This window comes from Nomascus leucogenys, chromosome 15 (assembly GCF_006542625.1).
Source record: "Nomascus leucogenys isolate Asia chromosome 15, Asia_NLE_v1, whole genome shotgun sequence".
NCBI lineage: Eukaryota > Metazoa > Chordata > Mammalia > Primates > Hylobatidae > Nomascus > Nomascus leucogenys.
In genome coordinates this window covers 67,904,134-67,918,708 of record NC_044395.1, presented here as the reverse complement: position 1 = coordinate 67,918,708, position 14,575 = coordinate 67,904,134, and the positions used below count along the sequence as shown (strand labels likewise).

At 38.2% G+C, this 14,575-nt stretch overlaps 1 protein-coding gene across 1 annotated transcript in view; it reads right to left on the bottom strand.

Moving 5' to 3' along the window:
* The window catches only part of NLRP14 (NLR family pyrin domain containing 14), a 51,354-nt gene that overhangs the window by 18,418 nt on the left and 18,361 nt on the right, over positions 1 to 14,575 (bottom strand). The window contains exons 3-6 of the mRNA XM_003254880.3: positions 14,045 to 14,116; positions 9,839 to 11,435; positions 7,004 to 7,168; positions 3,994 to 4,161 (exon numbers count right to left, since the gene is read on the bottom strand). Coding sequence (XP_003254928.2) covers positions 3,994 to 4,161; positions 7,004 to 7,168; positions 9,839 to 11,435; positions 14,045 to 14,116 — 2,002 coding nt within the window. The remainder of the gene's footprint in view (positions 1 to 3,993; positions 4,162 to 7,003; positions 7,169 to 9,838; positions 11,436 to 14,044; positions 14,117 to 14,575) is intronic.

The window sequence follows — 14,575 nt, the reverse complement described above, 5'->3', positions numbered from 1 at the left end:
TCCTGTAGACATATTATTTACACTAATATTTTAAAGTATATATATATATATATACTTTATATATATATAGTTTTTTTTTTTGTTTTTTTTTTTTTTTTGAGACGGAGTCTCACTCTGTCACCCAGGCTGGAGTGCAGTGGCGCAATCTCGGCTCACTGCAAGCTTCACCTCCCAGGTTCACGCCATTCTCCTGCCTCAGCCTCTCTGAGTAGCTGGGACTACAGGCGCCCACCACCACGCCCAGCTAATTTTTTTTTTTTATTTTTAGTAGAGACGCGGTTTCACCGTGGTCTCGATCTCCTGACCTCGTGATCCGTCCGCCTCAGCCTCCCAAAGTGCTGGGATTACAAGTGTGAGCCACCGTGCCTGGCCATAGTTTTAACTAAATGACCAGCATCTTTATAAACCGGAAGCTTGTAAATCTGGGAATCAGCCAAGATTATAAATATTTTATACTATCTGGGTCAAGTTTTGAGGTATCACATTGTTTGGCTATATTGTTAGTTATCAACAGTGGTTATGTTATTCCTAGTATTAACTTAAATACAGTTTCCAAACTTACCGATTTTGAAATGTTGAAGTAATACAGTATTTTAAAGATTAGTTCATAATTTATCTAAATGTTTCTAGAGAGGTTTAATTTCAAAGTGGGAAAATAAATTACAGTCTTACCACAAAATTTGTTCTTCATATTAAAATAAAGACAGCAAAAATCAATATATTGTCTTATAATCCATATTATTTCTGTGCAAAAAGTTATCGTCTCAGCCTTTAAAGGATAGTTCACTTAAACTTTTTTGGTATGATTATGAAGCTGGGTATACATATATATCATGGTTTATTAATGAATAAAAGAAACTTTTGAATGGAGAAGAGGACTGGTAGTTTAGTCTCTGCTTGCTAGGTAGTCTTCCCAGGTGGCAGAACCTCTGGTTTTAAACTGTGTATTCTCATTTCTCCAAATTCTGTTTACATTTATGATGATTCATTAGACACTTCATGATTATAAACAACTGTAATGAGCCACAAAGGTTCCTCACTCCTGAAGAAGCAAAAATTTCTATTGGTCTATATGCTATCTACCTGTTAAGTAATATTTTACTCTAGTTGATAATGAGACACAGCTGTGGATATTTGCCATTCTCAGGCAAGTTCCTCTTAGCCAGCTTTTTTTTCTTTTTTCTTTTTTCCTTTTTTTTTTTTTTTTTTTTTTTTAACACAGAGTCTTGCTCTGTTGCCCAAACTGGAGTGCAGTGGCGCCATCTTGGCTCACTGCAACCTCCGCCTCCCAGGTTTCAAGCAATTCTCCTGTCTCAGCCTCCTGAGTAGCTGAGATTACAGGTGCGCATCACCATGCCCGGTTAGTTTTTGTATTTTTAGTAGAGATGGGGTTTTGCCATGTTGGCCAGGCTGGTCTCAAATTCCTGGCCTCAAGTGATCCAAGGTTGTCAGCCTCACAAAGTGCTGGGATTACAGGTGTTAGCCACCAGACCCGGTCTTATCTAACTATTCTAGATGCCCCCCTTCTGAAATATTAGTCTTCTAATTCAAAGTCTATGAAGATATAGAGAGTGTTCTGCATTTATATGCCATTTTGGTACCCTTCAGGTGGCTGTTCTGTGGAAGCAACAATCATTCCCTTGCCTTGCTTATAAAGCCCCAATGGCAGAGCATATGCAAACTAAGAAGAGATTCTGGGCACAATCAGAAATTATTGGACTATGCCAAGGTTTCTGTTTTCGGTCTCTCCCTGCTCAGCACATTTTAAGAGCTTACCTTAAAGCATATTTTAAGACCTATTATAAGGCCTATAATGTGGAAAAAAATTATCAAGACAAAGAGAATAGATCTTTCTCCTCTTGTTGAGGGAAGCCTTGGGTAAATATTACAGTAAAGCATTCTCATGACAATTAGTGATTATGGGCCAGGTGTGGTGGCTCACACCTGTAATTCCAGCACTTTGGGAGGCCAAGGTGGGCGGATCACAAGGTCAGGAGATTGAGACCATCCTGGCCAACATGGCGAAACCCCATCTCTACTAAAAATACAAAAATTAGCCGGGCATGGTGGCACGGGCCTGTAGTCCCAGCTACTCAGGAGGCTGAGGCAGGAGAATCGCTTGAACCCAGGAGGCAGAGGTGGAGGTTGCAGTGAGCCGAGATTGCACCACTGCACTCCAGCCTGGGTGACAGAGCAAGACTCTGTCTCAAAAAAAGAAAGAAGGAAATTAGCGATTATGTATCCTTTCAGTATGTTCATGTACAGGGGCTCATATGAGCAATTTAAAGTTTTAGATATTTTATTTATAAATTAGCCAAGTTCTAACAATAACTGAGGATATGTTGCAAGACAGACTGGCAAAGTCCTACTGATGTATCGACACTGCCCACATCTACAGAGAGAGTATAACATCAAAATGCAATTCTAAAAACTTGTGCATGGTCTATACACAAACCAAACTAATGAGGACATTCATACTACCCATGGCTCTTATGAGATATGAAGCAAACAGAAAACTAGACCTTCTCCCACATGAAATGTTAATAGGACCATTGATTACTCCTCAGTGGCCATCCACACTGGGGGAACATGCAGTCCCACATAATGGAGTATTAGATTATTACAAAGCTCCGATGACTTTTGCCAAAACATTGTATTTACTGTTGCAAGGAGCCCTACTAGTTGACCCAGAAAGATGGTTTCCTATTTGAAATCCTGGCAACTTGGTCTGTATCAAGGCTTACCAGCGGATGACATTACTCAAACCTCAAATTGAAGGGATCTTATCAAGTCCTACTGATCTGTCAAGCACCAAGCTTTTCTTGTCTTGAATCCACAGCTCCCACTGTAAGAAAACATCTTTCCTCTTTTCCTCAATTTAACAGCTTTTTGCTACTAATACATTTTATTTTTAGATATAGGAAACAGTGATATACTTCTTACATGAATTTCAGACTAGATATGTAGGTTACAGAAAATGTCTTATAATATCTTAAAACTGCTTAGTAGGTAAAACCTTTACTCTGACCTGGCCTGCCAACAACTGAACTCAACCTATGTTTGAGAATTATCCAACAACTTTCCAGATATGCTGTAAGTGAATTCCATCTTATAAAATCTGATAAGAGTTTTTAAAATGTCAAAGAAAGTCTTATTCCAGACTTCACTTATTTTTCCTACACCTGGATTATAATTTGCTTCCTACAAATACAGATCTACTTTGGCCCTTCATGCATCAAGCTTCAGTCTTGGCCACCCTGAACTGAGTCCAGGGCTTATAAAAACTTCAAATGTAAAACTTACTGTAACTATTTGTTTTGTCTGGTTTTGTCAGAAACCTATTTCATTGCCTTTCATTGGAAAGTAATATCTTTCTTAAAACCTGTCACACAATGTGGAGAAGAGTATGATTGCTAATCCTTTCACTTTCATCAGCCAAAGAAGAGTCACCACTCAGATCAACAGTGTGTGGTAGCCAGCAAGCACCTTGAAAGAGGACCATTTCCATGCTGTTCTTTCTCAGCTTTCTGGGCTGGTCACTGAGTTGCAGTTCTAAATTGAGGGGGAGTCACCATCAAAAATCAAATAAAAGTGAGTCTGCCCCAGCACTTCCCCCAGTTACATTAAAGAACATCCCCCAGTGTATTATTTTCTATGAGAGTTCAAAGATACAACAAATCTATTCCAGCACTTAAATGTTAGAAGTGTTAAATATTTATAATTCTGAATCTGCTCTTATTCCCTCCACCAGCAGATTTAGGAGATGGAGACACAGACAACTACACAATGAGAAATCTTCCTGGGGAGATGGGAGGAGTGAGAAGTCCTACCAGGATGAAATCAGCTTGATTCTACTGATGCTTGCTACCCCATATCATGAAAGTAGATTTAAGCCGGTCCTATGAATAGCAAATCCAGGCTGTAAGAGTCTACTTGGATAGACAAAAGCCTCAATTATAAAAACAAAACAAGACAAAACAACTCAAAGCTTACCTGAGAGTCTGTAGTTTACACTCTGGGTGTTTCAAGGCTTCGCACAATGACTTTACTCCATTATCCCCTATATCACTCCCTTTTAGGTCAAGATGCATCAGATTCTTGTTATGAATCAAAGAAGTAGAGATATCCTGACAACCATCAGGGAAAGTGATAAATTTCAACCTTCAGAAGAAAAATATGCAGGAGGTATTACAAAATCATTTCTCTCCTTGGTTACAGGATCCCTTTCTTTTCAATCTAATTCTTGGATATTACGTGAATATTCTTTTATCTTATTTTCATCTACAACAGTTGGGTTACAACTTCAATTTCTATTTATGACCTGATAATTGACACTCTTAAGTTTTTTTTATCTTAACGGAAAAGCAGGTGATAACATCATGAAAAGCAGAAAAGGAGCCTCTTAAACTTGTAATCCCAGGAATGACTATCAAAAATTATCAGGGCCATTCCAAGTACTACAATAACATTAATTCACAATAGCCAAATCTTTAAATAATCCAAGATTAATTCACAATTAGCATCAACTGTTTGATGTGCAGTAATAACAAAATACTGTTGCAAAACATGCTGTGTCATCTTGGGGACTTCGTTAGGCATACGGAGGCAGGTGTACAGAGGCAGCCCAAGCAAAATATTGAAGTTAAATCTGCCAATTTTTTTCCCACTTTCTACCTCCTAACTCAGTCAATGTCAGATATTTCTGATTCTTCTATAGTGTCTCTGCTTGTCCCCAATGCCCTTCTGTTTACTGTCCAAAACCTCGCTTTGTAACACCACCTTTCCTCCTTTCTGCCCACCACCCACCCTCCACCCTCACTCCCCTCACCCCAGGCAAGTACACACAGGAAAATAAAGCTTTTACCCATTTACAGCACTAACCATCCTCATCTAGTAAAAGTGCCTAAGGCACTCAGTAAATATAAAGACACCATCTCACTTATTAGGGAAAAGGGACCACAGTAAGACAGACCACATTAAGGTGGCACAGACTGAGAACAGTCATCATGGTGTCATCCCACTGACGCAACCCTCCCATAATAAGAAAGGAAGTCAGTTAACCCAGAAGGCATTGGCTATCGTGAAGATCCGGATTGATGACATCCAGTGAAGGGACAATATGGGGGAAATGTTTAGGGATGAGTGGAAAGGACTTCCAGGAACCCCTTAATCATAACATAAATCTAGTTGTCTTACTATATCTATATGCAAGACCAAACCTACTCTAGATGCTTGAAATCTAAGGTCAGAACTCACTAAAAACACTGAGATCAGGAGGAAAGTACTTGGTGAGAAGCCTGTCCCCAGCCCCTGCCCAAAAGAACATCTATTTTCAGTACTAATGGAAACAAAGATCTATCATTTGTTCAGCATTCAGTTCATACTAAGCAACAAATGTACCTTGTACATATTGACAGGCACAAAATACAGAGGAGATTAGGATCAGTTTCAGCTCCTAGTGGAGTCCTTACACAAAAGGGCAAGAGACATGTGAACAATCAACATTTTAATGTGATTGAGTATCTAGAATCCAATTAAGATAAATTAAAATTTAAAAAAGACTGACAGCATCTAATGTTGGCAAAGATTACCCTTATTCCTAACAGGTTAGGGAAACCTCCAGGGGTCTATTAACAAGAGAATGAATAAACAAATTATAGTATAGTTATACAATGGAATACTAATCAGCAATAAAAAATTACTGAAAGTTGCAACAACATGGATAAATTTTAGAAGACATTTTGTTGAGCACAAGAAGATGGATATGGCCAGGTGTGGTGGCTCATGCCTGTAATCCCAGCACTTTGGGAGGCCAAGATGGGTAGATCACTTGAGGTCAGGAGTTTGAGACTAGCTTGGCCAACATGGTGAAACCCCGTCTCTACTAAAAATACAAAAATTAGCCAAGTGTGGTGGTGCGTGCCTGTAGTCCCACCTACTCGAGAGGCTGAGGCAGGAGAATGGCTTGAACCTGGGAGGCGGAGGTTGCAGTGAGCCAAGATTGCGCCACTACACTCTAGCCTGGCAACAGAGCAAGACTGTCTCAAAAAAAAAAAAAAGAAGAAGAAAAGAAAGAGAAAGATGATAAATTAAAAAAAAACATACATACTGTATAAATCAATCAAAATGATTCAAAAAGATACAAAGCTGATCTCTGGTGACAGAGATTAGAAAATGATTGTCTCTGAGACTGGATGGGGTGAGAAGATTGAACAGAAAGGGATAGGCTGGGCATTGTGGCTCATGCCTGTAATCCCAGCACTTCAGGAGGCCAAGGCAGGAGGATCTCCTCAGCCCAGAAGTTTCAGACCAGCCTGGGCAACACAGTGAGACCACATCTCTACAAAAAATTAAAAAAAAAAAAATAGCCTGGCATGGTGGTACACGCCTGTAATCCCAGCTATTTGGGAGGCTGAGGTGGCAGGATTGCTTGAGCCCAGGAGTTCTAGCTGTGATAGCATCATTGCATTCCAGCCTGGGCAACAGAGTAAGATCCTGTCTCAAGAAAAAAAAAAAAGGAAAGGTGTACAAGGGAGCTTTCTGAGATAAATGAAAATATTTTCTATCTTGTTTTGGGTGTGTTGGTTATAAAGATGTTTACACTTGTCAGAACTCAACAAACTGAACATTATTTGTGGACTTTGTTAAATGCAAATTTTTCCTCAATAGAAAAATATTTAAGAAGATAGTAAGTTCCAGAACATGTCCTTGAAAGTGCATTGGTGACCTGCCTAGAATGTTTTAGCTCTGTGCTCTTCATTTAGAAAGTTCCTAATCAAGCCTGAAAAACCCATGTGAACAGCTACTATGCCCTGTGGAATCACTCTGAGAACAAGTTAGTAATGATTCCATGTCCCCAGAGGATTCCATTGTTCCTGTTTATTTTACACAATGGATTGTAAGTATTTGTTTAGCATTGGCTTCCCCTAACGAGTATAAGTGGAAGATGGGACACAGAAAGCAATTAGAATAACTCCATTAAATTTTTTCATACCAGACTTACAGTAGCTTTTGTAGTTTACAGTTTGGGTGCCTTAGTTCATGGTGCAGGATATTCATTGCTGATTTATCAAGGTTGCTATGGCACAGGTCCAGTTCTCTCAAGTGTTCATTTGTATGAAGGACAGAACAGAGATCTTGCCAACAGTGAGTAATGCGATCACCATCCCTTTTCATAAATAATTGAGAAAAGAAAAAGAATGCTGATTTTACTTCAGCCTAGCCAACTCTCAGAGGATAGTATTGGGGTAAAAGTAAGTGTACTTTGGAAAGGCAAGAGCATCCAGTGCAGCTCCACCGTGGGCACAGTCCACCAGGAAGTCTTCCTCTGGGCACTCCAGAGGCCTTATTTGTCCAACAGCTCTCCCATTTCCCATCCACTCCCTTCAACACACACAAAATAAAAACCAAAGAGGCTTTACTTTAGAGGAAGCAACTCAGGAGGGATAAGAGAGAAGTATTCAAATACTTGAAGAGCCAATATCAAAAAGAAAAATAAAATTTGGTCACAAAGAATATGATTAGGATTAGTGAGTAGACATTAGGTGTAAAGTGGTATAGATTAAAAACCACAGGCCTGAGCCCCAGGTCTACCACTTACTAGCCATATTATTTTAAGAGAGTTGCATCAATTCTATAACTTGCAAATTTTCATCATCTATAAAATGGAAATGTTGTCTCCTTTCACAAAGTTGTGGAAATAGTGCATTTTAAAGGGTACACAAAAGCACACTGTAAACTTTACTTTATGATTTAATTATTAGGAATATTATCAATAAACTCATGAACAAATAAAGGGTAATAAAACAGGGGACAACCTGGTGCTTATAAGCTCAACAATGGAACAGCTCTGAGTCCCAATTCAACTCTGCCACTCACTGAACTTAGTTATTCTGGAAAACTTACTAACCTATGTGAGCCTCAGCTTCATCATCTTGATAAATGAAGATAATAGTATCTATTTTTTAGGATTACTGTGAAGACTCAATAAGGCAGTATGTAGAAAATGCTTAGCAAATGTCTCATGCTACGTGTTCCTAGTAATCAGTAACTGTTATATACATATATATGTATATATTAAATATAATATATATAAAACATGTAAAAGTCTATGTGTTGCCTTATATATAATAGCTAGTCAATAAATATTCACTTCCATATCTTAAATTGGAATGAATGACAATTCATAGTGATGGTCTATATCACTTGAGGTCTTAAATTTATAAAAAGAAGATAATAAATTATTCATTCAAGGATTCAAGTGTTTCCTCTGTGCGAACACTAGATAAAATGGTGAACCATACAGAGCTCCTGCTCTCCCAAAGCCTACAATGTAGTTCTATTATAGAAGAGACTGAGGTCACCTACAGTTTTTCTTTTAAAACATTGGGTTCTCTGGCTCCTTATTTTAGCAACAATGCCAACTCTAGTACTAGATAACTCTACAACATAGGTAAGGAAAGCTAGCAGGAGAGCTGGCAATCTAGTGGCCAGAATACTGTTCTAGCATTTACTATTAGGCATAAAAGACGTTTTAATGCCCTGTTAAATCACATCTTCTTTAAATAGAACTCTGAAGTCAGAATTAAGAAAATTGACTGAAGATTACTCACAATTTTCCAAGGTGGGTAAAGGTCATAGCATCAGGGCCCACAATTTCTACTCCCACAGTTTGCAAATAAATGAAATGTATGCTCTTATAAGAAAGGAGTGATTCTGCAATTGTATATAATGGTACTGAAACAGCTTGGATAAAGTTAGCAAACCAAGAAATTACAATCAGATGTGTGACCTCAGTCAAGTTATATGCCTTCTTGGTACCCAATTTTGTCCTAAGTAAAATGGAAATAATAGCACTACCTAATAAGACTATCAGATGACTAAATGAGATCAAGGACTTAGAAGACTGTCAGGTTATGTGACAAGCACTCAGCCACTTAACTATTATTTGATGTGTGCTTGAATCAAGAAATTTTCTAGGTATATGTCTCTGAGTTTTGTAATCTTAAAAATAGAGATAGTTGCCAATAACATTAAATTGGATATTATGTTAAATATCCAGTTCACTATACAACTATATAGCACATAGGAAGTCCTCAATTAATTTTATATACATCTAGGAATGAATTCCACAGTTCAATTCTTTCCTCAGATTTAGATGGGTAGTCAGAAAAGGCAACTTGAGAAAGGAGGTAGAGTAGAATAATGTATGTAAAACACTTACGGTTCATTTCTTTTTTCAAAAATATTTAGCACCTACTATTTCTTACTAACCTCCAATGTCTCCAGATAGGCATTAAAGGGCTGAGACCCTTCACAAACTACAAAACAAAGGCCAACCAACGTCTGGGCAATAAAGTGAGCTAGGTCAGTACAGTACAGAGGAATATAATACAGAGAGATAACCTGTATTTACCAGGTTCAGCGGAAAATTTCTGGTCCCTTATTATTCTGGATGACATTATCTTTAGAAATCAAATATACTTATTATCATGGATGCAAGTTTGTGCCATGCCACATTCCTCCTTGAAGACTGAAGTGCTCATTCCCCCTGAGTTGTTGGGATTGTCAACAATTGAGAGTCCTCAGCCCAGTCCCTCTCCTGGTATTGCCTTCAGGTCAAAAAAGCCATCTCAGGAAAGTTTTTGCCCACTCCTTACCAGTAGCCATGATTGGTCAATAAGGGGTTTAAATGCTTAGCCTCCCTGCCTCTAGATGAGACAACTCCAAAGGGCTATCTCAGCTCTGGGACCTCAGCTAAACTCCTCCTCCCTCTGACAAAATCTACTTCTTCTCTCCCTTACAGGGCACTTCCAGGGAATGGCCCTAACACACTTACCAAGTGTTAGTTGGGAGGCTTGTTTTAAATATCTTCTTCTCAAATACCACAGTTACAGACAGCCTGATGGTCCGCAAACACCGGCAGTGCTTAAGGCAGAAAGAAGATACAAGCAAATGTATTTTCTCACAAATATTAATGGCAACCTTTGGGAAATATCTCATTGCCTGGCTCATAAATGCTTTATCTTGAGTCTCATACAGATAGTGAAACAACTCCAGAAATCCCAGCTGTGATGGAGAATAGTCACTGTTTCCTAATACTTCCATACACTGAAGTAACTTTGATTTTACCTTCAGTGACATTTTACAGTTAAAAGTCCTCTCCAATTGCTTTACTCGATCTTCATTCAAAAGGCCAAACAAAAAGCACTTCATCTGTGTCAACTGGGGGTCTTTATAACTTGTGCTTTGAAGTAATGACTTCAAATCTTCAAAAGGCTGGCAGGAAGGGTTCCCAGCTTCCCAACTGCCTTTCAACATATAGAACATAGCTGCAAAAAACTCCTGAACATGAAGGTGGGTGAACACATAGCAGTTTTCATACTCTGCGTCCTTTTGAATGATATTGCTGTCCAGAAAACTTGAGACATCAGATTTAGTTAACCCAAGCCTTCTGAGATTTTCTCTGTAAAACACATAAGTCATAGTCCATATTCCTTTGGCAGCAACTTGGCACAGTCTTCTCAGCTGGGCTTGGTTGGGTAGACTAGGAGAGCGTCCATCTATTGGTGTGAACAAGCTAGAAATATAGCAGGTAAACAGAGCTGTGGTTGTTTGGCAGGTCAATGTGACATCACCACCCTTCTCCATTTGCTGCTTCAGACAAGTACAAGTGGCCCAGCACACTAGGGGGACTTGGCACATGCTAAACAGCATCTCATTGCTTTTTAGTGAACTGAATACTTTCATGGCCCACCTCTTATCTTCAAAAAACTGGTAAATATACTCCTCTCTTGCATCCTCAGACATTCCTAGTAGCTCTACATAACGGTGATTCTTCAACAACTGCTTTAGTCTCTTAGAAGCTGTGAGTCTTGCTGTCACCAATAAGGATGCCTCAGGGAGCAACACTTTCCTCAGCAAACTACTCATGAGGAAGGACACTGGGTGTTCTTGGGTCCAGTCTTCACACAGTGCAAACTCAGGTTCCTCAAAGGCAAAGTTCAGTTCATCAAAACTGTCAATAATAAACAAGAGGCTACTTGGCTGGGATATGATCTCTTCAATGGGGCCTTCTGTGCTGGGCCAGTCCTTTGATATCAATTGAGCAAAGCTTCTCTCTTTCAGCTGGTTAATTTCTCTCCCGTTGAGATAAAAAACATACGTAAACCTCTGCTGGTAGAGATTGCCCTCTGCCCAATCTAACATTGCCTTTCTCACCAAAGTTGTTTTCCCAACTCCAGCAGCTCCCTGAAGCACCACGATCTGTGGCTGTTCACCGGTTTTGACATCCACATCAAACAAGTGTTCCAACAGTTTTCTATCGTTCTCTGCAATTCCATGATGGAAATCTTCAGGCTTTCCAGCCAAAGACTTCTTGTCCCAAGTGATGCAAAATTTTTCCTTTATTCTAATTCTGTATTCTGTTCCATCACCTAAGTCAGAATGGCAAAGGTAAAAAAACAAAAACAAAGACACATGATCAAAACAAATTCTATGAAATGTAATGTCAAGAATACCGAACTTGGAGTTAGGAACAAGAAAGAACATGGGCTGAAATCAGAGCTGGTTTTGATTTTTTAAAAATAATATAAATCAAATAAAAATATTCCTACAGATTTAAAACCTGTATGAGATACTGTAATAAAAACCAGAATTGATGATGCAGAAAAATGAATTTGTGGTGGGAAATAAAAACTGGATTCACTTTAGAAATATTTTTTCTTCTTTGTACTTTTCCTTCTACAGAGAAAAAAGGTGATAGACGTGGAGAACAGAGCTGTCATCCAGATAAAAAAAAAAAAAAGAACAGAGGCAACCATTAACAATAATAGGGAAGACCCCAAGACAGACCTGAATCTACAGATCAAAATAATTTTCTTTGTACAAGTAAAAAGTTAATAGAAATAAACATTGAATTGTAGCTTAATATTTTGAAAAAAAAGAAAAACATCCTAAGTGAAATAGAATGAAAATATAATTCATCTTTACCTGTTTAAGTCTGATCCCTCCTTTAGATCTCTATTAAAAGGAAAGGATCTCAGGGAAGACCTCTCTGAACCTCATCGCTAGACTACTTCCCCTTTTTATATATTCTCAAAACAGTATATTTTTCATTCGCAGTACATGTCACTAGCTATAATTACTTTATTTTTAAAATAAATGATGCACTTGGCTAGGGGCTTCATCATTGCATGTTCAGTGTCTAACACATCTCCTTGCACGTAAGTGTCAAATATATTTGTGCAATAAAAAAAATGAGAGAATACAATGATATAATTGAGTACTTTACAACTTTTGAATAAGGTATAACTATAGGTACTAATATCCCCCCAAATAATAACCAAAAAAGATATGAAGTTTCTGGGAATTATATACAATATGATCCTCTACTGGAAAAAAGGTGAACAAACTTTATGTATCTGAAAACCTATACCATATACACCAATATATTAATACTGGCTATTTCTGAATAGTAGGATTAGGGATGGGGAGTGGGAAAAGTGAGAAACTCACTTTATGTAATTTTAAAATATTTGAATTTTTTTTTAAAAAAATAGCTCATTTTGCTTATGTGAAGTTTAAAAACAAAGATAAAACAAACAAATGATAACTAAAAAATCCCAAAAAGCAAAAATAATGATTGGCCAGGCAGGGAGAAGAAAAACACTACTTATCCCAAACTAAAACCTACCATGAAACTATAGTAATTCAAACAGTGTGATGTTGGTACACTCACAGAGAAAATAATCAGTAAATCATTGCTGTACTTCTTATTTTCTATTTTGTACTTACAGTATTTTCCAAAGTTCCTATAATAAATAGTTTACTTTTATCACAATTTTCAAATAATAATTTGAAGACATTTATTAGCTATCTGTGTGCAATTATCTCCACATAAGAGGGAAATAGGCATTAGGTTTGAAATAATAATAAAACAAAAATTGTTAGCCATGAGTTTTTTTCTCATACCACAAAGATATACTTCTTTATACTGCATCAGAAATTAAGGTCACAGTGGGATGTTATATTCAAGGTCATTTAATGTAACAAGCAATTTTTCTATTTTAGTCCTTGGGATGAAGTAAGTTTTCAATTATTTCTTGAATGAAATAATGTGGCTTGTTAGAATGTGGCCAGGTTAAAAATAAAGGTTTCTCACTTGATCTAATTTTCTTTCTACCGTAATTCTATTTATATAAATTGGAATTAAATTATGTAGAATTCAAAACAAAGTGGGGAAATGGTGTTAATAAACCAGTGGTCTGAAATCCCCAACCTTTTGGGCACCAGGGGCCAGTTTCATGGAAGACAATTTTTCCATGGATGTAGGAGGCAGGGGTGGCAGGGCAGGGAGGGGAGATGATTTCAGGATGATTCAATTGCATTACATTTATCATCAGATTCTCATAAGGAGCATACAACCTAGATCCCTTCAATGCACAATTCACGATAGGGTTCGTGCTCCTATGAGACTAATGCAGATGCTGATCTGACAGGAGGCGGAGCTCAGGTAGTAAAGCTCGAATGGCCTACCACTCACCTCCTGCTATGTGACCTGATTCCCGAGGGGCCGCCGACCAGTAGGGGTCCGTGGCCCAGGAGTTGCGGACCCCTGTGTTAACTATGACTGAGAAGAACTGGTTCTAGAAATCAGTTTTTATATGAACCAGTTGGTCACCACTCCTAGAATTTAATTACAGCACCATCTTTAAAGAAAGTAGATGTGATAAACTGAAAGTTTCCTCCCAGCTCAGTGACTTTTAGTACATAAAATATAAACATTAATACACCTTTGTGCATCAGCCCTTCTTTTAGCAGGCATTCTAAACACTGTTCTCTTGAGGACGTGAATTAACAAGGCCCCGATTCTGACTTTGGCCAGAGAGTGTTTTGCTGATCCTTTTTGGGTGACATTCAGGGAACAGGTGGGGTATTAGAAGAAGTTATCAAGATTTGAACAAAAGTCCTCGGGAGATAAATCGCCATCCTGTATCAAAACTTTGAATGCCTCCCAAATCTGATGAAAGGCCTAACTACTCACCCACCACTGCCTCCTGATCTTCTTGTGTCTCTCCAGCCTTGGCATCATCTGGTCCTATACTCTGGGCTGACCCTGCAACAGGTTCCAATAGGATCATGATATTCAATGAAAACAAAGTGAGCTTTCATGATGGCTAGAACAGAGGCCAGCATTCTCATCAATGGTCCAATTCTACGACTATCTGGATTTAAGAAAACTAGAGCTGCCAGAGCCTCAGACTCCATAAGCTTAGCTGAGAGAAGAAACAGTGTGATACAGACAACACTGAAGTAGGAGACCTCTTGCCATGGCCCCCACCCTGTAGCTCCAGGGCAAATAGTGTAGTGTATAAGCCTCAGTTTCCTTGTCTATACTGACTTCACTAGAATATGGTGAGGTGCAAAGGAGATAATGGATATGAATATTATATATATATATATACTTTTATATATATATATATAACTCTAAAGCCTTGTGTACGAGTAAGGAATTCTAGAGGTCTATAATATTTCATACCTGAGAATGACTAAAAATACTGGCTTGGTTTACATC